The sequence below is a fragment of the Tinamus guttatus genome, unplaced genomic scaffold (assembly GCF_059628265.1).
Source record: "Tinamus guttatus ecotype Peru unplaced genomic scaffold, ASM5962826v1 Tinamus_guttatus_pri_ptg000240l, whole genome shotgun sequence".
NCBI lineage: Eukaryota > Metazoa > Chordata > Aves > Tinamiformes > Tinamidae > Tinamus > Tinamus guttatus.
Window position 1 is genome coordinate 11,227,931 of NW_028288774.1, and position 23,921 is coordinate 11,251,851.

At 44.9% G+C, this 23,921-nt stretch overlaps 1 protein-coding gene across 2 annotated transcripts in view; it reads left to right on the forward strand.

Annotated features, from left to right (window-relative positions):
* The window catches only part of KCNQ1 (potassium voltage-gated channel subfamily Q member 1), a 278,960-nt gene extending 269,700 nt beyond the window's left edge, over positions 1-9,260 (forward strand). For both annotated transcript variants that reach the window (XM_088525848.1, XM_088525849.1), the window contains one exon: positions 8,375-9,260. In XM_088525848.1, coding sequence (XP_088381974.1) covers positions 8,375-8,575 — 201 coding nt within the window. In that variant the 3' untranslated portion in view covers positions 8,576-9,260. The remainder of the gene's footprint in view (positions 1-8,374) is intronic.
* The last annotated feature ends 14,661 nt before the right edge of the window (positions 9,261-23,921 follow it).

A 23,921-nucleotide genomic window follows, 5' to 3' on the forward strand; every position in this document is an offset into this window, starting at 1 on the left:
GCGACAAGGTGAAAGCTGCTCAATTTGCAGAGCGTGGCAGAGGAGGCGATTCCAAGAGCATCACCTCCACGGAGGTGCTTTGCAGTTACCAAGGCTGCAGGAATAGAGGGAACTAGGAGATGTTTTATCACAGATAGATTTCACCTCTGATCTGTGTGCAGCCCCCGGAGGGGAAGCAGAGGCCTGTGGAATTCACTGTGGTTTTCTTTCGTTACACTGAGTTTTCCCACTGAAATATCCTGTCTTGGATCTGCGTGTTCGTAAAGCTTAAACCAACGGCAAAAGCAAGAGGCGGCCGGTCTCGGTTCTGAGGAACTAACTTGAGCGTGCAGGACCTGGACCCGGGCTTGCGTGCCCAAAAATGGGCACAAACTTGTCACCTTATTTATCATGAGGATTTCTAGCCTTCGAATGCCATGGCCCATAAATGACTTCTCCGTAACAATATTTATCAAAGTATTTCTGGTCTAATTATTCATGCTGAGCTTGTTCTCTAAAAATTTCTCTTGAAAGAATCTTTTCAAAGATATTTTTTTCTTTTGAAAACAAACTCATGACCACATCAAATAGAGATTCATGTTGCCGTTGGTTTAATTACCAGCAGCCCTCGGGAATCTGAAATCTCCCTGTTATTCTAATTGCTTCTCTCTTGCTCTCTCCCCCCTCACTTTGCCCCTACCATTTCTGATTGCTGCATAAGTCATTGTATGGTTGTTAATTTGGTAAGTTTACTTTAGCTCTAAAGGAGCTTACGTCGTTTTTTGCCCACATGATAGCTATCAGATTGTAACTAATGAGTAGATTACAGATACTAAAAAAAATGAACTGGCCAAAAGTTTTTTAAAAAATAAAACATTGAAGTCATCTTGTCGTTTAAGCTTTCAAGAAAAAAAAAATAGTTGTGCCCCTGTGTCCTTTGCTTTCTCATTCATGCCAAGCCATCCCATCCCGTTATATCCCTGCTGATGTTTTGCTGTTCATCATCATCTTCCACGCAGGAAGCTGAAGGCACAGTGTAAATTTTAAAGCTGTTTCGTTTCGCGCAAGGCCACCTCACCCCGTGCACCCGAAGGGATGCCCTACGCAGGACCCTTCATCTTCTCGTCCCGTGCCTGCGACACCTGTAACCTTTTCCTCCCTTTCTGCGCCGTGTAAGACACATTCTCTGCTCTCCCCTTGCCTTGCCCTGCTCCATGTACCTGCCCTGCCTTCATGGTGGGCATCAGATCAGAGAAACCCTACGAGCCCCTCTGTGAATGCAAGTGCTGTGAAGTCCTTGAGCTTGTGTTCAGCTCTGCTTTGTGTGGGGAAGCAGAGTCGTTACTGAGGCCAGCAAAATAGTTTCTGCTCTACAGACAGAATTGGGGCTGCTGTGATATCCATAAGCTGTCGTGTGTCTCTCTGCTCCAGCTAGGAAACCCAGTGCACCAAGTCTGGCTTTCTTCCCTTTGAAAGAAAATACAGATGCCCCATTTGGGTGAAGTGTGAAACATAATATAAGCAGTGCTGACCTAACTCAATGTGATACATGGCGTATTTGCTTTAAAAAATAGCAGCAGTCTCAAATCTGGTTTGTATTAGGAAAAGTGTTTGAGAGAAAGAAAGGAAAGAGGGAACCATTTCTTAGCAAGCATCTGAAAAATAGCAGTTTGGAGGAAGGAAGAAAAATTGCTGTGCAAAACTGAGCAGTTAGAACTGAAAAATCTATTTCTAACACAGGGGATTATGAATGTATATCTTAGCCTTTGTTTTTGAAAAATAAAATCTTGGCAGCTTCAGTGCATGCGATCATGATCCAGAACTGGAAGAGCTACTCAGTGGTGAAATTATCAGCAGTCCTCTGTCAAGGGCTGCTTAGTCACAGGAATCCTCCAGGATCCTACAGGGACACGGGCCAAGGAGTCAAGAAGCAAAGCAGTGCACTTTGGAGAGAGGTCAAGGATTAGTCAGGTTTTGTTCTGTGTAGTGGGTGGTGGTGGCTGAGAAAGTTGGAAGTTGAAAAGCCCTTTCAGATGATGATGCTTGATGAGCGTCTGTTCATTTTTGTTGCTGCACAAACTTCTCATACTTCTGCTATCGTTAATTCACTCGTACAGAAACACTCTGATTCTTCTGGCCAAGGCTATGTCTTACTTTTAAATGGAAATGGAAGACTGTTGTGACTGGTCAAGGAGATACTGTTTCCTGAAGGTGGGGCTATAATAAATAAAGATAAGTAAATTCTTGAAAAAATCCAGAATATTTAGTTAATAGGATAGGGAATTTTATCTTCTTTAATAGCTTCTGATAAAAGTTATATTTAGAGCCCCTAAGTTTCACTTTACTGGCTTCAGACAAGGAGAGAAAAAGATTTCAAACTCCCTTATTCATCTACAGCTCCTATCGTGATACTCAGAGAATTTAGAGGAAAGGGTTAAAAAGTAATCTCTGACCTCCGTAATATTTTAGTTAAAAAATGCTGTATCCTGAGGCTATGCTGGGCCAAAGACTGTAGATTTTGGACACTGTCCTAACTTGCGAATTTCCATGTGTTTTAAGCCTTGTCTCGTTTATCTACAGGAGTCAACCGCAGATTGTGATTGCTCGGCCATGGCCCTCCGGATGCCCGCGAGGTCTGTGAGCGCTGCCCACATCTGGGCACGTGTTCAGGGCTGCGAGGCCAGCAGGGCAGGCGTAGCAATCAGAGATGTTTTACAATAGCTTGTAAATAACCACTGCCCCCAAATCTTCCTGCCTTTTGAGATCTTGTTCCCTCTAACAGTCCATGGCTCTTCCTTTCCTAACCCTTCCTTTGGCAGTGTCCTGTTGACCACATCATTAGTATTTATTCATTTTACCTTGCTTCCTTGAGTCAAGGTAATTTTAGGAAGGGGACAGGTAAAAACAAAGCAGTTTATATATTTGTAGTTTTTTACTTGTCTTTCATATTTTAAAGTTCTTAGAGTAATTGCTCTCTCTATCTTACCAAAGCACAGCATTATTTCTTTGTAGGTCTTCAATAATTTTCGATTCTGAAGGTTTGCCTGCTGCATATCAGAAGCATTTATTGGTGTAAATGTGTGTAGCTTAGATTTGTATGAGCGGCTGGAAATAGTTGAAGATATCTGTGAAAGATTCTGCGTTGTTGCGTTGCATCTTCTTCAATTACTGCTGTTACCGAAAGCTCTAGCTTAACTTTTATGTTGGGAAAAAGGCATAAAAGAGGCAGTTACAAAAACATACTGCCCATATTCTATGTTAGGTAATGTATAATCTGTATTTTATACAAAGCACATATGCCTGTTGCACAATACCTACATGGCTTTTTCGAGTCCCTTTTTTGAGTTTTTGACCCACCAGAGCAAGTCTTCTATTATTGTCACTTTTTAATATAATTCAAAGGAGACTCCTAATCTGAAAAGTGATTGAACAATGATAATTGTTCTAAAAATCAAGAAGAAAAAAATCCACGTGGAGGAAACTGGGCTGGCAGAATAGTTAACCTTAGCTGTACCTCTCTTTCCGAAGGTGCTTTGCTCTCAAGGGTAGCAGTTTTACCTCTCAGTTAATCCCGCGGTTCTCAGTGTTTTCGTTGACTGGAAAGAGACTTGTTGCATCCAACCCACAAAACCCATTGATTTGTTCCTCAAAAGCTCAACCTTCTCTTTTTCTAGCAATAAGTAATGTTACATTGAAGTGAGTGTTTCCTCGCTGGCTCCACTTCCCCTGTCCTGCCCCACAACACGGCACCCACGTTCCCTTCCTTGGACACCTCTCAAGAGAAGGTGGCGACGGTCCCAGGCACAAACCTTCCTCCGTGCAGATTGCTTGCTTCTAGAAACCCCTCGGCGCCTGGTGTGTAACCTCCAGCAAGAATTCTGCCTCCTCTCTGGCACCAAAGCAAACACAGGGAAGCCAGGAGCTCTGATAAGAGGATGCTCAAGAACCTGGGCTCTTGGGTACTGCAAATGGAAGACAGACGGTTCCCAGTATTTTGGGGAGGTCATGTACCTGAGCAGAAAAGTGTTATTTTCTAACATACTGATTGATACAGATACATTTTTTTCTTATCGCTGCTATTAACAGGATATTTTTTGCATCTTCTCTTTGACTTAGGCCATTAGCATGCCCAACGATGTTTCTGTTGGCCAAACAACGTATGTGTTTGGTTTTCTAAAACGGCAGCTAGCTCATTTCAGAGTGTAAGAGTGAACAGGGAGCAGGGAAGGATTCTTCTTAGTACGTCTGAAGAGTATGCACGGAGTGTGAAAGAGTAATATTCTTTCCACAGAACCGTGACCCGCTAACACTCAGCACGGTCTTCTGTGGTAAGCGGCCATCAGCAATGACAAATACATGAAGATCTCCCCAAATATCTTCAATTATCTCGAGAAGTGCCCTAAAGAGATGATTTTCTTTAAGCTAAAAGGCTGCAGGGGAAATGAATGCTACTCAGGGTTGCAGAACTGGGAGTCTAATCTCTGCAAGCTCTCTGAATTTTTTTATCACATTTTCTTTCAGCCGAGTGTAGCTTGTGTTCTTTTATCCCTCTTGTCTTTTAGCAGCTTTACCCTCCTCTTTCTGTATTAAGGCCAAACACAGTCCACCTGAATCCACTAAGTGAGCACTATGCGTAAACTGTGCTGCTAAAAAAGCCCTTGAGGAAGCACAAGTTGTTTGCTTAATCAGTCAACTGTGCTAAGAATATAGGTAGTTATCAACCACCATTCTGTCCGAAAGGACAGTGATTTTTGCACTTAACCATTTTTAAAAATAATTAAGTTTTGATTTGAAATCTCTGAGTCAGGGAACTAGAAATGCAGAAGGACGGGTAGAGAAGACAGCTTGGATCACCCTCGTCCCTCCAGATCATACAGCAGCGCTCGGCATAAGTTCTTGGTAATTTGTAGTTGACTGTGGTCTCTGTGGCCTAAATTATTCCAGTCATCAAGTTTTATCCTTGGGTTTCCCCATTGTCTTGAATATCCTTATAGTGTAAAAATCTGTGGAATTTTAAAAGATAAATTACTCTCTATTTTGTTTTTCTTTCTTGTCACAAGCGCAGTCTCTGTCGCGCTCGCCAACACCTCCTGGAATGCTTTCCATACCTTCATAAAAGCTGGCATGTTATTTTTTGTCTCTCTGTAGAGAACTGTTTTTCCTGCAAACATGCTGTGAGAGGACCCTGTGGTTCACAGGAGCCTGTCCCTGTCCTAGCGAGCAGTTTGGGACAGCAGCGCAACCGTGTGTCCCTGTAGGCACAACCAAAAGCTCTTCCCTAAGGTGGGAAGAGCTTTGCACTTGGACTGCTGTAGTTACTTTGTGACATTTGTGCCTTGCTCTTTCAGCCTGTGTGCAAAATTATTTTGCTTGTTTTTTTTTTCTTCAGCGTGCTGTATCGGTGTGAGAGTTTTTTTAATTCATTCCTAAGAGCTAGATTCAAAACTTACTTCTCTCCATCTGTGCTCAGTCTAGGACTTTATTGGATTCTTTAAAAAGACCCTTGTTTTGAAGGACGTAAAAATGTTGTTTGCATGCAGCATTCGAGTAAGTCTTTGTAACAACCATGGAGTGTCATTTCTGAAGAGTTGCAAACGTTGCTTCCTTCGCCAAACAACTGCAAAATGCGCAACTGCGAAGGAAACGCTTTGCATATCAAGAATTTGATCAAACATCCTAATTATAATGAAGCATAAAGCACCTCAAAAGAGCTTGTTTTCTCTTAAAGGAAACAAAATCAGCCTGAGTTATTTTTATACATAATTAACACTGTTTGCTGTTTTAAGTACCAGGATCAGAGTTGTCCAAAGAAGTTAAGATTGTAGCAACATCAGCACTTTTCCCGTTTGCTTTGCTTTTATTACATTCTGGCATCACAGCTATTTTCTAATCAAGTAAATGTGTTTGGAAGCATGATTCAGGGGAGACGATACACTTCTACACGCAAGATGTAAAATGCATGAATCCAGTTTAATAAAAAAGATATTGCACACTGAGACATGGATGCAGTTATCTCTGTAGCAAACAAATGAGCAGTATTTTTCAGGGTGCATGGTGCTATTAGGAGGCCAAAGGAGGACAGGGATTGCTAACTTGCAAGGCTCTACACCAGCAAGCCACTTATTCTTGTACATCAGAGACCTGTGGTGACAGTAGGGGTTGCCTTCTGGTGGTTTTTCCTTCTCTCTTTAAAACATGCTGGTCTCGTGCTTTTAACAGAAGACACCCCTTTGGCAGGATCAAGCATGGGGGCCCCTCATCCCATCGCTGTCTCGTTTGCAGATGTCATCTTTTCTGATCCAGCCCTAAGAAGCATGAGCAGAGCAACGTACGGAAATTTAAGCTTCTCTTTCCTTGTAATATCTAAAGAATGTGTTACTACTCGGGATTGTCAGCTCGGGCCAAGGCTGAGCCAGAGCCTGCTGAAGTCACTGCAAGGTTGTGATTGCCAAAAACTACCACTGACTTCAGCGGGTCTTGGAGCAAGCCTTTAATGGGCACAGAATTCCCTGGGAAAAGGGGTTTCTTTACAGAAAACCCTTCTATAACCAGTCTGTATCAGTTAAACAGCTCTCAGTACCTCCCCGCACAACCGCCGCTCCGGAGGCAGGCACAGATAAGCAGGAGCGTGGAAGAAGGGCTTCACTTTTTATCTCATATGGCTCAGCTCAGCAGTAATTAGCTTCTGCCTCTGCTTCTGTGGGCCTCCTGCACTCCCCAGCTGCAGCAGCCAAACCTTGCTCCAGAGGAGAACTTAGACAATTATCTCGGGGAATTTATTTCCCAGCAAGAATACTCACATCTCACTTACTCGCCAGTACTTCATCACCAAGATGCACAGCTGTTGAAGGGCCAGCCAGATCTTGGTCCAGTCGACTGTCACGTTCAATAGCCCGTCACCGCAAGCGTTTCATAAACGCACATTTCCCAGATCTAGCTGCACTCTGCCCTTCCTCTGCTGATCGCTGTCTGGGATCACAAACTAAAAAAAAAATAGAAATCCCCTAGTTACTTCAGAATAATTAGCACAAAACCCCTCATTTTCAGCGGAAAAGTTGTCCTTCAGCCTCTGAAGGCAGCTCGTGGTGGGCACTCCTCCGTGTGATGCCTCCCGGTACTGCCTGGGCAGCAGGGCACGGAGGAAGGAGGTGTTTTTGCTTCGCCAGCAGCAGTTTGTACTGTCGTGCTTGGAGCATTGGAGCATTGTGCATTTGTCATCTCCGAAGGGCACCGTTAGCAAGAAGCGTGCCTTTTTTTAAAGGAATGAACAAATAGGGATGAAATCAAAACCTGCTGCTCTGCTCCACTTTCCATCTGTATTTCCTTCTAGAAATCTTGAACTTATGTGTTCTCGAACTTCCTCATTTTACGAATCTCGTCTTTCAACAGCCATTTCCATCCAGAATTACTAGTGTTTCATGTACCATCTAGGGTGCTTTGCCTAATGTTTTCAAAACCAGCTGCAAAGTATAAATCTCTGGCACCTCATATTTTTAAATTACTGTATCTGCTTCCCTACCAGTTGTACAAAGTGTTTGAAAAAAACAGCATTTTCTCTGCAGTGGAAAAACATTTTAGTCTCTGCTGAAATCCTCCAGGTTTGTTGATGTTCTGCTTAGCCTTAGTGTCTTTTACTATCCTGTGTGATAGTTGGATGCTGGCCAAGCACATATAAATTGCTCCCACTCATGCTCTTTCGAGCCTTTTTATGTGCCTTTCACTGCTTTTGAGTAGATATTTTAGGCAGCAGTTTAGTGCTATCCCAATTTTTTAGCTGGCTTGCTTTCCTCTTTGTGAAACCCGTGGCATCTCTTTGCAGCTAGGTTTACTTTGGGTTTGAGGATCCGTGTGGATCCCTGGATGTGGGACTGCCGTGGGGATGTGCTGGGTTTCTCCTGATGCTGGCAGAAGGGTGTAGAGGGCATGGGACATGGTCTCCTTGCCCCCTTTCAGAGCCACTTGCCACCCGTCCGGGCAGGCGAGCATCTAGCACATTGGCAGGGTGAGGGAATACACATGTAATATGATGTTTGAGAAAGGTGAGCGCAGCATAACAACAAAAACCCGACAGAAACTCAAGTGAGGCACTAAGCTCTCTGTCCAAACACAGGCTTGCTAGGAGGGCCTTTCACTTTAACGCCCACCTTGGCCTGCATTTACCGAGATATGAAGTGACTGTCGAAGCACAGACCCGAGCTGAGTGTGAACAGGCCTCTCCTCATGCAGCCGATCTTCTGCGCCCCATCTATTGCAATAACTTTCTAGTGCTCTGTTTGATGGATGCTGAATGCATGGTGGTTTTGTAGACATTGTAATGATGCTGTTTTCCCGTCTCATTCCATGGTTTGTTGCTGTTTTCTTGAATGCTGATGCTGAGCAAAATTTCCCTTGGCAGGTTACCCAGATGGACCAGAAACTGAACCTCATTACAGATCTGCTGCATCATCTGGTTTCCAGTCAGCAGGGTGGTCACGGCAGCATCAGAGCGTCTCAGAGGGGCAACACTGTTAACTCGGATCTTTTCCTCCCTAATAACACTCTGCCAACCTATGAGCAGCTGACAGTGCCAAGAAGAAACCAAGACGATATCTCCTGATGTGGTCGGCATCTGGGCTGGGTTCTTCCCACCTTTCTCTTGTAAATGAGACTGAATCTGGAAGGAATTGAGTTCATCAGCCATCCAAGAAAACACAAGACTTTTGTATCTATATTACTACTCTCAAAAACCTTCTTCTAAAAGTTGCTCATAATAGACTAAGGATTGCCAAGCTGTTTCCTACCAAACTTACTGAGGTTTCAGGTTGATTTTGTTCAAGAACAAATGATCACAACTCCTTATTTCTCGGAAAGACCAAGACAATGTAAAGACAGGAAAAATTGCAAGGATTTAGAGCTCCTTTAATAATAATAATAGCAATAATAATATTCTAATAATACTTGAACTTAGATGGAAAATGTGCATTCTGTTTATGGATCTGCAGATAGCAATATATTTCTACTACTAAGTTTTTTAAAACAAAATAAAATAACTTATGTTGGTTTTATTGTATAAACATACCACTAACATTCTAGAGAATGACAAACCACATACTGAATGATTTTACTTTTTCTGTTTTATTTTAAGGTTGCTACATAAACAGTTATCAGATAATGGCCAGATTTTTTAAATCTGTTTTTCTTCAGGGAGGAACTAATCCTTAATTTGGAACAATACTATTTATAGTGGAAAGCGCTATAGATTTTTTAAGATATCAGTTTTTCGTGGAGACAATAAAGTATTGCATAGAAGAAATGATTCTACTTTCTCGAAAGTTGCTGCCAAAGAATTTATATATAAATAGAAAAACACAGCGGTCTGAATGTGCTTGTCCTGAAATAGCTTTTAAAAAGAAGACTTACTACTACTTGGCTCTTTTTTTTTTTTTTTAAGCTTACCCTCTCCAAAAATAGTACAGCAGCACACATGCAAAAGGCAGAAGTGCCTGGGCTTGCCGGTCAAGTGCTTGAGCTAGCCGCTTAGTCTGCGCATCCTTCATTCCTGCAGGAACTGAGGCCCCCGTTCAGGAAAGCCTCTCTCATCCAGGCAGCGTAGAGGGTGTTTTGAATAGTTTCCTGAAAAACAGCTCTGGAAGTTCAACTCCTTACAAGAGTTATTAGATACGCAAAAGTACCAGGCCAAATTGAGAGGACCTGCAATCTACAGAGTTAAACCATGTTTCGCCACATTGCAGCTGCATTAAAAACAGCAGTGCTTGGCTTCGTGTGATTTTGCACATGCACAAAGTGAGCAGGATTTGGGCTTTGATTACCAAGGCTGAAGTTCAGGCCATGCAAAAAGTCAGCACCTGTAGCACGTAAGCCCTGAAGGAGGAAGGTCTCCACAGCCAGCAGTGACAGGAAGCTGGAGGATTACAGCTTTTTAGCTCTGTAGCAGCGGGAACACATATTGCTGCAAAAGGAGAGGGATTTCTTGTGCTCCGCGCATCGTGCGTCCTGCGCCCCTCGTCCCCTCGCTGTGTGACGGTGGCCTGAGGTGCGGGCAGCCCCGGCCTGGGCGCTGGCAAAGCCGTGACCAACCTGTCCCCTGCCTAGTGGTGTACCAAAATGCAAGGTTTAAATGCTTGTTTGAAGGAGAGCAGAGTTAAACAGAACAAAACAAGGCTGTTGGAAAAACTAATGCCCTAAAGCCTCATAATTTTGCAGAGCGGTTAATATCACCAATCTTTCATATATAGGAGCAGTCTGAAGTACAGACGTGTAACAAAATGAGGTCACAGGCACCTTTTCATAATGCTGCTCATATTCCAGGACTGCTTTGTTCTAAACATTTCATCTATTCCACTTGGACTGCCGAGAACTGTATGCTGTATTTAACATTACAGATTATGTTAAAATTATTCAGTCTTGCTACTGTACAGTAGATAAATGTTAAGGGTGTGGAAATTTGCAGACATAAGCAGGGATTATACCTGGGCATTATGTTTTATAGAAATCAAAATTGTGATGATTTTGAACATTTTTTAAAATGAGCTTTGCTATGTAATTTCAGGTTGTCAGTCAGCCTGTTAATTTCCTAATAAAATTCAGGACAAGAGTGCAATGTCTTTTGTTCTTTCTAAAATCCAGAAATTCAATACACACAGAGAAGTTGTTGGCTTTGCTTTTCTTTTTCCCTCTGAGCTCACCATACACGGTTTAGATGCCTTATTTGCAACACCAGGCTGGACAAGCATCCTCAACCCTTTTCCTGACTGCTAGAGAAATAAGAAAATGGGACTTAATTAGCTGAGGTGGCCCTAGAGAAAAAGATGCATATTTCAGTTCATGATAAAAGCAGACAGATCCATGTATTTGTTAGAGGGATTAGGTTGATCAGAGAATGCATCCATTCCTACCTCTTTCTTCCCACAGTCACCTCTACATTTTCTTTTTGACAACTAGGTTCTTTGTTAGCAATATGGCATAATAAGAACCTTTTGCGGAAGATAATTTCACATTAATGTTGATGTGTTAGTTTGTCTACAGGTTTTCCGAAATCACAGTCACCGGAATCCTCCAAATAATCACCACTCAAAGACCTAGTGACAGGTTGTGTCAAGCTCTGTGATTCCAGGTTGGATCCAGCTGGCCCCTGCAGAAGCCACCACACCAGCTCTGAAACCTGCTGCTTCGTACCCGCTAATCCACCTTGCCCAGAGATCAAGAAGATCCACCCTCCAGGCCAAAGACTTCACCCTGCAGTAAGTACCTTCAAATTTCCCTCTCATCAGCGTGTGGTAGGAGAGCAGCACAGGGAGATGAGCGTTTTCTCAGGGCCTTCGCAGACCTCAGGTACCATCCAACATAAATGCTGAAGCAAAAGGCCTTCCCAAGGCCTGCTCCGTGCGCGGCCGTCGCCGCAGCGTGTTCCCCGCGCTGTCGGCAGCGCAAGGGCTCGGAGCCCGGAGTGCCTGCTGCCAGGCTGACAACTATAGGATGTTGGTTTTTAGCTTCCCTCTGACACAGGCCCTTACAAAAGAAGAACAAAAGTCCAGACATCACTCATTTTCCCCCTTGTATTTTGAAGTAGCCTTGCTTCGGATAATGTAATGGGCCAGCGCCGTGCTCAAATACTAGCTGAGGCAGAAATAATGTGATGTATTAGTCAGCAGATTAAATAGCCATTTTAGTGCAGCAAGTTGGCGGCTATTGTTGCTAGCAGACACCTCCGTGCTGATTTATCATCAGTTCCGAGGAAGGTGGAAACGTTTCTTGGCTCCCCCACACCCACTGAGCTGGAAGGGTTTGGGCAAGAAACAAATTGCTTCTTGCAGTGTGAAAAAGTAAAATACAGGGAGATTTCTTTTTTTTTTTTTCTTGGAGGCTTGAAGGAGAAAAGCTAAAACCAGTTTTGAGCTAATCCTGGTGTCCTCTGCTGAGCAGAGAAGGGTTGTTCTTGTGTGTCTGATGAGGTGGTGGTTGGGGAAGAGGAGAGGCTGGGGAAAAAAGCGATTAAGCGTCTGATGTAACTCCCACTTGTGTCCTGCTCCTGCACAAATGTCTTTGTGAGCTTCATTTCTGCACGGGAGTTGTGCTGTTGCCTTCAGCGCTAGGTGCTACTGAGTCCGTGCAGGTCAACGTAACTCTTTGCGAGTTGAAAATCAATGTTGAAGAAGGCTTCCCTTGGGTTTAATGGAAGCTGGAGTGAGTCATGTGTGCAACATTGCTTTCCTCTTGGTGAGAAGGACATTTGAATTCACACATCTCTGTTTCCCTTTTCTATTTGCAAGCCATTGGCTTGTCCTGCTTTCACCTGCCACTCACGTTTTCAGGCTCTGACACTGAGAAGTATTTCTTTGTACTCTAGTTACGGTACAGGATACCTCGCCTACTACACTTGAACATACACAGGGATATGTTTCTGGACAAAAACAAATACTTTTTATAGGACCTAAAATTTCATTTAAATGAGCTTATAAAAGGTCTTGTATCTCGGGCCGTACAATCTGTGGCAGCCCTGATAAGGATACGCAAAAGGAAGCAAAGTCAGAAAGAAGGAAATACTTTTGATACAAGTGCAATGTGAAGCCCCTTGCTACAGGATTGCACTGTTGTTCACGGATATTTCAGTGAGTCCCAAGAAGAATTAGGTCCCAAGCAGTAACAAAAAGCTCCTAAGTTCAGACAGTAAATAACAACAAGCAGTTCAGTGAGCTCTGCCTTTTCTGTGCCTTGCCAATGCACTGACATTGATGCCTCAGAAGTGCGGATTTCAGCTGGGACGTTGTCTTTGCTGCAGCGTTTAGCTGGTTGCTTCCAGTGTTGCTCCCCTGGTGCCTAAGGAGATGGGAGCTTGTGCCCAGCCTTTCCACAGTGAGGACACGTCTCTGGGGCACTGATAGGACCTCTCTCTTCTACCTCAAAGCCTATTTTTGTAAAATATATAAGAACTTAATTATTTTGTAGGCGTTGACCCTCCTGTCAAGTTTAGTTGAACGAGGCTGACGAGTTCCAAAGTTATGAGGGCGAGCAAAACAAATGCAATGTGAGTGTCTCGACCTTGTGTCTGTGGGAACCAGGCTAAAAATACCCCCAAAACTCAGCAATTTGGGGTGGAGAGAAACCTTCACAAGCTGAACAGGTCTCAGCTCCTGGGATCAGGAAGAAGCTTCCGTTTGCCAAAGACTCCTCCTGAAGTGTTGCTAGCGGAGGGTTTCCTTGCCCTTAGACCAGCTAGTGAAAATCGCTGGAAAACGGAATCCGTTTCTGCGCGCGCTTCGGCACCTCTCGCATCGCTGCGTGCGACAGCGACTTCAAAGCCCGCATGACAAAATGGTTGGCGTCGCCACAAAGAAAACGCAGGTGCCGAACGGGCGCATTATGGGGCACGTCCTTGCGCATTGTTTCGCTGCGGCCCCTTGTCCGGTGAAAAGATGCCTGCGTCGCTGGCACGGGAGCAGTGCCAGGGGAGGCCCGGAGCAGCGACGTCGTCCAAGGCAGGCAGAGAGTTCACGTCACTCCCACATGGGCTGGTGACCGCTGCCTACGGGGAAAAGCCTCCCGGCCTGACATGAGCCATTATGCTCCCTGCCTGTGGATTTGCACGTTAGAGGGAGCGGGTGGATAAAGCCGGTCTTGAAATCATCTCGGAGCTCCATTTTCTTCAGAACTAGCCTTGCGCTGGCGAGCTGCCCAGGGATTTAGACTCGGCTAATCCAGGCTTGGCTCTCCGTGGCAGACACCCATGGAACAAAGAGAATAAAGCTTCCACGACCCTGTCAAGTCCATGCTAAATCACCCGGCCAGGTGCAGAAAGTGGGATACGCAGTCCTCAGCGGGCAAGCCCGCGGCCCGGAGAGGCGAGTCTCCAAGGGGGCTGATTTAGAGAGCCGCTTGCCATAATTCACCACATGCACAAATGTCGGGATCCGAGCGTGGAGTCCCGAACATTTCGTACATCCTTTAGAGCCAGCTGTACTGAAACGTGTTGCTGCCCTTTTCTGTTCCTGTTAGTTCGCTGCGCCGCTGTTTGCCCCCCACAGTCAACAAGGGGCTCTGTTGTATGCTGGTTTTTTTGGTTTGTCCTCTGGAAATGTGCATAGCCATCTCTGGGATTTTCTCCCAGATTAATATCACTGGTCATTTTTGTTAACTGCAATTAAGCCATTTTTAATGTATTATTACTGTTTTTAATAACTATTATTATTCTCATGTATATAAGGAGGAATTTACTTGGAAACCCATTGGCTCTATTTTTTTTTCTTATGTGAAATGTGAATTTGGGAGGAGGAGCAAACACTAGCAATCTTGTTTAAAATAGAGAAATAAAAGAAGCCAAAGGGAAAAATAAATGTAATTTTTAGTCCTGCTACATGTTATACCTCTAGGAATATATTGAGCAGGAATTCATAAAGGTTAATACGTTAGATGCACTTGGTACAAGCACTGCCAAAGCAGTAATGACTGGAAGCGGACATGAACTGTTTGGGTTACAAGCAGCTTGTTGAGATGGTGAGAGCGTAACTGTTTTTAACCATCACTTAAGAATAGCTAGTCTTAATGGTCACCTGCTCAAGTTATTGAGCTCCCGGTAGGGAAAACCTACATTTAAAATGTGACTCAGATTTTACTCCATTTGCATTTTTGGCTCCAATTCTGCAAATTTGTTTTTTGCTTTGATTCCATCCCTTTTACTTGATCTCCCTGAGGATTTTCCTTTCAGTGTTCATTCAAACATGTGTTCTCCTTCAGGTTCAGGTGAATCTGGCCTTGAGTGTGCCCTTCAGATCGCTTAGAGCCAGCCTCAGGCAACAGTTGCTGAAACAGAGACCAACCTTACTGTTTGCTGGCGGTTTTTGCAAGTCATAACCTCTTTTAGTCATACCGTGTCTTTTCAAACCGTAATGTGAGAACATGAGCTTACTCTGACCGGAGCCTTCTCTGCACGTGCTGCAAGAGCTGCACACCCACAGCCAGAGTGACGTGTGTCCACCTGCAGCCCGTATACAACTGATTTTAATTGCACATTTACTTAAATGGTTTCAAGTGTTCCCTGACATTTCAGTGGGCAATCAGGCCTTTTCTTTGCTATTTCCCCTATGGTTGGGGCGAGGAAGTGCTGGCTGGGGAGAATGGGAAGCACCGAGTGTGGTGCTGTGAGACTAAGGAGCAGGGAGCAGACGTCTGAGCCCGCTCTGCGGGAGCGGGCAACTGACCAGGTCATGCAGGCAATCTTCAGGCACCGTGCCGCAGCGCGAGAGCCAGGAGCAGAGGAGAAGAAAGGACACATTGAGTGCTGCTCCTCACCCTTTCTGGCCTCCAGCTCCAGGTGCCCCAGAAGCCTTGCTGCACCTTGCAAGGACTCCTACGTGTCCTGGGTCTTAATTTTCTTCATGTTCTCTCACTCTTGCAGGTTCACGCAGGGCTCAAGGCCAATGGGGCTGCCTTCCTGTTGTCTTTGGTGGGACTTGGTTGTCTTCTGCCCACACCTCTTCGAGCTGCGCTTGGCCACCCCAAGCCCTGCTCCTCCGCACCGACTCCTATTTCCTTGCTAGGTCAGGCATCCAGCAAGAGATTTGGAGCTGGAGTTTTTGTTTCCCGGTTGCCATCCTCCTGCTCTGCCACGAGCCACAGAACAATTCCTGGAAAGGACGGAGCCTTTCCCACACCGGGAAGAGGCACGAGCGCGTGGCATGAGCAAGGTGAGGAGCACCGTGTGAGAACATGAGCTCCACAGCATTCAGGGGCTTTTGGATGGTGAGAAATCCATAAGTCCTGCGGCGGGGTTATGTGTAAGCGATAGAGTCCTGAGCAGGAAAGCACTGCTGCTCCTCAAGGAGCGCACGTGCGAGCGAGTCACCTGGCGCAAAACCCAGGACAAAGCAATAGATACGGCGACTGCACTAAGGGTTTTCTTCTTCCCCGAGCGGGGAATCGCCTCAATTTTGTTTTCCCCCTCCTTTCTTGGAAGAAGAAAGGGGAGGGATAAGAAGAAAAGGGCGCGGGAGGCGTGCAGCGGGCCGGGGGAACAGATGGTGCCCCGCGCGGCCTCCCGACGGCAGCGGCGGCGCGCATTCCTTCACTCTGTCCGCTCGGATAACTGAGTCGTACAGCACACGACCATCTGGTGTATGACACGTCTTGTGTCCCCCACACAAAGCCCCCGCAAACCTCTTCAGGGGAGAGGTTAGTTTCTAGGGAAACAGCGGCATGTGCAGCCCTGGCCCTGATTGAGATTCAGGCCTCCTCGCTTGTCCCCATTCTTCTCCCGCCTATTGTTGTCACTTGAGCTTTTGCTGCTTGGTTACTCCGAGACTGACAATATCCATGAGTATTTTGTCCCCCCGGCCCAGGAGCTATTGTCCCCAAATTTTGTTTCATTATTTATGTTTTCAATCGCCCCGTGGTTGACTGCAGCATCTGCTGTAGAGCACTAGGGCGAGTGCCTGTTCGGAGCCGCGCTCCTGCCTGAGACGCGGCTCTGCCCTAGCTGGGTCGTGGCTGGACAAGCCTTTGCCAAGCCAGGGCGTCCGCTGAACACCGAGATGGCTTTGCCTGCTTCCTTGCTTCACTTCTCCCAAGTCGCTCGTGTCTTTTGTCCTGCACCAAAAGCTCAAAATGCCCGTAGATAAATAATTTCTAGGAGAAGAAGGTCTGCGCTTGCACAGTAAGTCTCTGGATTTTCCCTCATGGGACTGTTTCAGAAAAAAAAAAATGTTTCCACTTTCTTTTTGGATTTCTAAAAGGTCTCTTGCAAAGAAACACTATTCTGTGCTTAGTAAAATAAGCAAGCTCTGGCCTAGAATTGTGGTCAAGCACGGGCGTTAGCCATGTGCTGTGAAATTCATTTTTAGCAACCTAATTTGAAGACTTCCCGAGGACAGTTTTGGTGCTTTGCTGCGTGTTCACCCGCATGTCATCTTTGGCTGCAAGGTGGAACACAGGTGCACGGCAAAGGGAGAGAGGCAGATCATTTCCCCTGCCAGCACTGTGTCATCTCAGAGCCAGGAAGACTTCTCTTTCTGGGATGTGTGGGGCCTTTCCCAGAGCACCCTTAGTTCTTCTTGTGGAAAACTAACAACTACTGCCTCTTATCTCCATTCAAAGGAAGCTGTTAGCGGATGCTGCCAGATCCATTTCCCAAAGATTGACTCCTCCAGCCCTGAGGAACAAGGATCTGACCTTGCTGGCTGCAAATCTGAGCTCCCTCACCATCTCCAGAGCTTCCACTTTCACTTCATGAAAACAACAGGCAGTGAACAGGAGCAGCCAGTCCGCTCCTCAGAAAGGTACTTGTGGCCTGAGATTATTATCAAGTGATATATTTCTTTAGAAAGTGTGGAAGCCTCTGTGAGAAAACCAAGGCAAATTCACTGGCTCATCCTGGGAAAAAAAAAAAAAAAAAAAAGGAAGATTTTAGTTATTCCTTCTAACTGATGTTCTACCATAGTATTTTAGAAGTTTGTCTGAAGGTGATAAAGTTACCTGAGTGCCATGTTGTACAGAATCGCACATATTTTCATTGGTGACCTTACTGGCAAGGCGTTGTGATCCCTAAGCATCCTTCATGTGCATTGTGGGGTCAGGACATAAGAGGAGATAGAGCCGTATCCCTGGACATGCCAGCTGTCTACTGTACATGCAGGCAACAAACAAAGGACCTTGGCTACCATGGCTGTCAGTATTGCATGGCTGCAATAGCACTAACTGTATTCCAAATTATTTTTAAAACCTTTAGGACAGGCAAATAGAGGAAATGCAGAACAATTAGACACAACTGGACTGCAGAACCAGAATGAGCCTCTCCACAGCTGTTTGAAGAAAAGTGCAATTGGACCTGTGCTTTCCTTCTTCTCCATGACCAGAGGTAGTACTCATGAGTGGGCAAGATCCAACTTGCTTTTCTTTCCTGGATGGTATTAGGAAGAGTTCCTTCTCCAGGGTTGATCCAAGTTGTTTTAATAGCTGTCAGGCAGGTTGGCACAAGCTTTATCATCTGAGAGAAAGAGGAGAGTGTGTGTGCATACGTACGTGTGTGGCCATGCAGCCTCTGTTACCAGGGAACGGCATTTATCAATATATGCAGAATTTTGCTGATGCACAGTGAGAGGAATATGACCAGACAGGCAGAAGCATAAGTGATTAACGCGGTACAGGAAGGAATTGCAGACCTGGCTGCTTCCTAGAGGAAGCTCTCACCTACAGACTCAGCCTAGAAAAACTTGCCCAAAGGAGACGTTCTTAGTTCTCTTGTGAAGGAGATCAGATGTTTTCCTGAGTCTGACAAATCCAGAATGAGGAAGGTAAACTGGGCAGGTGGTGTGTCTAGCATTAGAAATCTAACTGAAGGCAGGCAGCCAGCAGTTTACCAGTAGTGCACAGCGAGGCATGCGACTTGCAGAGTGTTTCTGAGTGACTCATCTTCACGAGGGACAGTTCTGACTGCAAGAGCAGGTTACCAGAAGCTTAAGCCAGAGTACGTTGTGTCCTGGATGCCTGATGTGGTGGACACCCAAGCAGAGCTATTCCTGCTGTAAGTGTGAAGGACGGGTCAATGCTCTCTTGGGCAATACTGGAAGAGACTAATAATTTGCTTGTGAAGAAAGTTCAGTCCTTCACCTTGTCTGGCATCAGAGCGCTGCCCAGGCATTAACTCACAGCATCCCTGTGAATGAGGAGGGAACAACCATCCTCCCCATTTTAAAGAAAGGAAGGATAAGCCACGGCAGATATGATGACCGCCTGTACTAAGACACTTTCATCCTCTGTATGAGGGCTACACTTGGGCATACTGGATAATGGATGATTATCCATTCATCCAAACTGCTGGGACTCAGATGAAGGCAACCAGTTGTTCATAACACCTGCTTCTATTGCAAGCACAGCAAGTAGCTGCTCAGTAAGGAGATTTCTCTTTGGAAAGGATCACTGGGCAGTCAGAAAGGCAAATTAAATTAGGGAGTATAAAGCAGAAGGCCCTGAACAGAAGGCAAAGGAATATAATGACGTTCGTGTGTGAATCAGATCACTAGCTAAAAAGTCATATATAGTGTTTTTTTTAGGAATGCTCAAGTAATTTTTATACTGAAAATGATGGTGGCACAATCTGTTTAAAGGCAAAGGAAAAGAAGACAAACAGAAGAAAACAAGCAGAGCCATGAGACAATGCAATTTGCATCTAAATTCACTTTAGAGATAAGAACGGGTTGAGAGAAAAACAAGAGTATTGCCGGTTCACGAGACTTACTTTTTGATATCATTGTGGGAACCAAATGAATTGCAAAACATCTGCAAGGTCCGAGGTGTCAATTATGCCTTTATGTACGTGGAGGAAATGTCACATGATTGAGGCAGTCATTGGACATGGTCAATTGTACGTTTTTATCCACTGCCTGGCCTTAAAGCCTCGCTCAACAGTCACTTCAGACAAAGGGACTGTCAGGGAGAGAGATGGATCAGTTTGGCCACTCACAGAAGGGGCTGCGAACCATCGTCCCCGGCCTCGGGCAGCGTCACCGTTTTGTTTGTGCCTGTCCCCGGTGACCGGCGCTTCTGGAAGTCTGTTTAGAGGCTTGTGCATCTGTGAGGAGCCGCACGGGAGAGCACGGGTGCACAAAGCGCCCATATCAGCTGGGATTTTAAAGTGTGCTCGTGTAATGAGGTAGCTTTCAGAAGTTGTTTTTTTGACCAGATCTTTGTCTCTTAATTGGATTTCTGCTCCGTCTTGATAGCAGAGCCTTTTAAAAAATGCCATCTTTGCAGAATCATCTTATGAAATTCAAGTTGTGCATCATTCAGGGCTCATAGGAGCTGCCAAACCAAAGGAATGGTTTTGAAAGGCCCATATGTCTAACTGCATATGCCAAATATCTTTATTTTAATGGCTTGCGTGTTACAGTTTATATTAAGCACTTCAGCAAGTCCCAGCAATATCCTTTCCGGATTTGCAAACTCACATTACCTCTCAAGGAAACGTTTAAACGCAGCAGCATTTGCAATATCTAATTTGCGTGCATTTTATTGCAGTCAACATCTGCAGCCAAACAAGCTCGGCAGTCCATAGCACTGCACTGGCACCGTTTCCAGCTGCATTCTGGGCTGGAGCCGGCTCTCCGGAGTTCCCACTCGTTTTCATTGCCCTCTTGCTGATACTAGCCCTGCTCCAGGCTGCACGTTTGGGTGCTTCGGAGCCCATATAGCCACTATCAGAACCTGCGTGCAATGCTGTTTGGCAGCAGGGTGATTATGAGTGAAATGTTTGTGGCAGTTAATTAAGGATGTTTCTACAGAGCCATCAGAGAATGTTCCAAAATTTGATAATTTCTCTGTAGCCCTGTTTCTAGTTGTGTGGAAAGAAACTCCAGCAGGCTGAATTACATAAGCCTTGTCACCTCCACAGCTGCAACCTACAGCCTCTTGCTCTGCGAATACATATAGTCTCATGCAGGCTATTGGCATGGGCAAGTGCTCTTGGAGTTGGTTCAGCTCCCCACACATCAAGGGAGGCTTGGATTGGGCTTGCAGTCGTTATTATATTTAATTATTATATTATTGCATCACTGTGGATGATCTTGTAAAGTCTGACATCTGCTCAGTGCCGGGTGGATGTGTCTGGATTCACTCAGCGCCAGCGTCCCACCAAACCAGATCCCGTACAGAAGATGCAGGCTGGGCCGAATATGAAAGCAAACTGAAAATAGGCAAAAACGTGAGATAGGGGGAGGAAAGTCTTTGATAAATGGCAACTCGCTTTAATCTGTCGTTGGGGTATAGTATTGCTGCTGGGGTTGTTGATTTTCAAAGAGCCTGGTGCATCCCTCAGGTTTCCTTTTCCTTACTAGATGTTGAGAGATGTCCACCATTGACGGATGCGCCTGTCCTACTGCTCGTACTGACCGCTGGCACTTCTCAGCAGTGCCAGGAATGCATTATAGTACCAACACTACCTGTTTTGAGGCTAACCAAAATCCTGGATTAGCCAGATACTCTTTGGGTTTGTTTTGGTCTTTAATTTCCAGCTCTAATTCACTAAAATCCTGTTGCAAAATGTTGTTTCTGCCAAAGGAAAAAAAAATCCAGGAAGCCTGTCAAGGAGTTCAAGACAAATTTGTCGTAGAATAAATGGAGCCTTGATTACAATGCATCTGGTGTGGAAAAAGAGCCAAGCCAGGACATTCAGTTAAAAATAACCCTTCAAACGTTGAAACAGAAATATGGGGCACAGTGTTCTAGGTATAGGATGCAAGCAAAGAGCCAGCAAATGAGCAGTGAGTGAGACACGCAGAACAAATGTCTTCAATTCTGTCAGAAAGTGTGCAGCCAAAACTGTAAATTCTATCATACATAAAAGATAAAACCAATTCTGGATTGTGGAAGCCTTCATATTGAGTTAGCTGAGATTTTTTCTATTTAATGTAGCTACGTTTACTAATGAAGTTTGGGATACATTTTGCAACAGATTTTATCTGCGGAAGTTAATGATGTCCTTGATGAAATGGCTACAGTCCTCCTCCTCCAGCCACCCACTTTGTGTCTTCTCCACTATTTGCTTGCAAAACTTTTCCTGCCTTGTGAACCAAAGGTCTACGAATGAAATGTATGCCAGCACATACACACATGGAGAGGCAATTCTGCAGCTTCTGTCTAAAATACCAGTCAAGAGCCTGACTTAAATGAATATAGCAAAAATGTAGCATAGGTATTAAGTTTTTGCTTTTATATCTGTGCTTGTGGCTAGTTAGCATAAGCAACAAGTTATATAAAGGTCACCCGTAAAACTGAAGAAGAAAGGAGGCTGAAAAGGAGATGGAACTTACTCTGTTGTAGAGCAAAACTTAGTCTATTAACCAAAATGAGGGATTTTTTAAAGTTGTTGGATAAGCCTACAAAACAAGCAAGGGGAGGCCCATGCCGAGCACTGAATACAGGTATTCCAGAAAGGATGAAGTGTGTTTCATTAGCCCAAGAGGAATGGAAAGGAGCTTTATGAAGTGAACATAAGTACGCAAATGCAATAGAGATGGAATAAGCCGTTTTTCATCCAAATTTTAGGGCAGCAATTTCCACATGGCTAGTGAAGCTTGTGCAAGTAGGACTTCTGCAAAAGAGAACATAAAGTTCAATACAGTATAAAATCCAGCAGTCCATGAGGGGCTGGGGAAATCACTAGTTACGGTGAATGAATCAGGTTCTAGCCTGTAAAAATCTCTCTGTAGAAGAAGAATAATTTCCAGGAGCGGTCAGATTTGTTGTCCATCACCTCCTCTCTTGAAAATAGGCAGTGACACATGCTTAGGAAAAGTCATTAAAAAAAAATGTGGTCTGTAGTTACAGAATAAGCTACCTGTAAGAATTGCTCAGTTCTGTGATGGCTTATTTACTTTTACACATTTATGGGAAACTTTTGTCTATTAAACTATGACTTGAAATAAAAATGTGCAGTCCCTCAGGAAAAGAAAAAGCACAAGAATGTGGTGGATAGACCAACACTATTTTGGGTGGATGGCTCTTTAGCAGAAGTTGCTGAGTAACCAAATGAAAGGAATAGGATTGATTCAAAACCAATTGCAATTGGGAAGATTCAGGTTTATCAGGACACTTTGTACTTCTTTAAAGCGCAAGGATGTACATTTGGTTAGAGCACTGATTCTCTTTGTCCTCTGCACAGGATGATACAGCTGGAGTGATGTTCCTTTCAACAGCCTTACAGTTATTTTTCTCCATGAAAAGTCTTTGCTTACCTTATTTTGTAAAAGTACACATAAAATAATCTTTTTGTAACATGCTTTAGACTGTTTTACCCCCAGTGTAGTAAAACTTGCTGTCTCCTAACAGGCATACTGAGAAAAGGCCAGATACTTGACTACGTAGTCATCATATGTGACTATATGATCATCACCTCTTCCTCTGGACTTACTCAGGGAGTTCTGGTGCTCCTCTCACCTTCATCCTGTGCTGAAGGATATGACAGAAAGCAACTGGGCACTTCAGTGTTGGTAGGATAATGCACTGTCAGCAGTTTTGTTACCTCTTTCTATTTTTTTTTTTTTAAATAATGTGTTTGACATTATTTAGTAGTAGATTTTGCTCCTGGAACAACTCTGCCACCTTTCTTTAGCCAAACTACATGTACACCAGCTCTTATTAATGAAACATTGCCTAACAGGACACTTGCTGTATCCAAAAATCCGAATTTAAATGCTTTAGTTTTTATCACTTCCTGTCTTTTGTGAATAAGTCATAAATTCATTTTAAAGTCACTTCAGATGTTCTCTTTATGTAAGCAAAAAGAAAACAGTGTAAACTGATATTACAAAAATCATCAGCGTTGTTCATGATGTTCCCTTTCTAATCACTGTGGATTTAAAGTAAGCTGGGACAAATTCAAATACTCCGCTGCTCTGTGATTTTTATTCTAATTGCAGCAGCCAAATTGGAGGTTCGGGGAGGTTTTGGATGGGTGGAACGGGTGCGAATGGGGATGACAGCAGGGAAACTCCCCTCGGCCTTACCCGCGTGGGGAGGTGAGGTGCAGCGTGAGCTATCGTGCGTTTTCTTACTGTGCTCCCGTTTTCCAGGTGGGCACTCTTCATTCCCACAGAGAACCTCTTTGTACACGTGAGCATATTTATTTGCACCAGGATTTTAGAAAATGGCTTGAGCTGCTTTTCACCTCGAGCCCGCCAGGGCCGTCGCCCGGGGGATCTTCCACGGCGAGCGGCGTCCTGCAAAGGCGCCAGGAAGCCTTCGGCGTCGCGGATGGGTCCCCTTGCATCCGGCCGTGCTGCAGGCAGACGGAGCGCTGCTCGGCCCTTTCGAAGGGTAGTTTTTATTATTATCGTTATTATTTTTAGGCCGCTGGCTGCTTGCCAGGGCCCTGGGACCGGCGGGCCAGCCGCTGCCACCACGAGGCCGGCAGAGGGAGCGCACGCGACGGCCCGGGGAGCACCAGGCCGCCCTGGTGC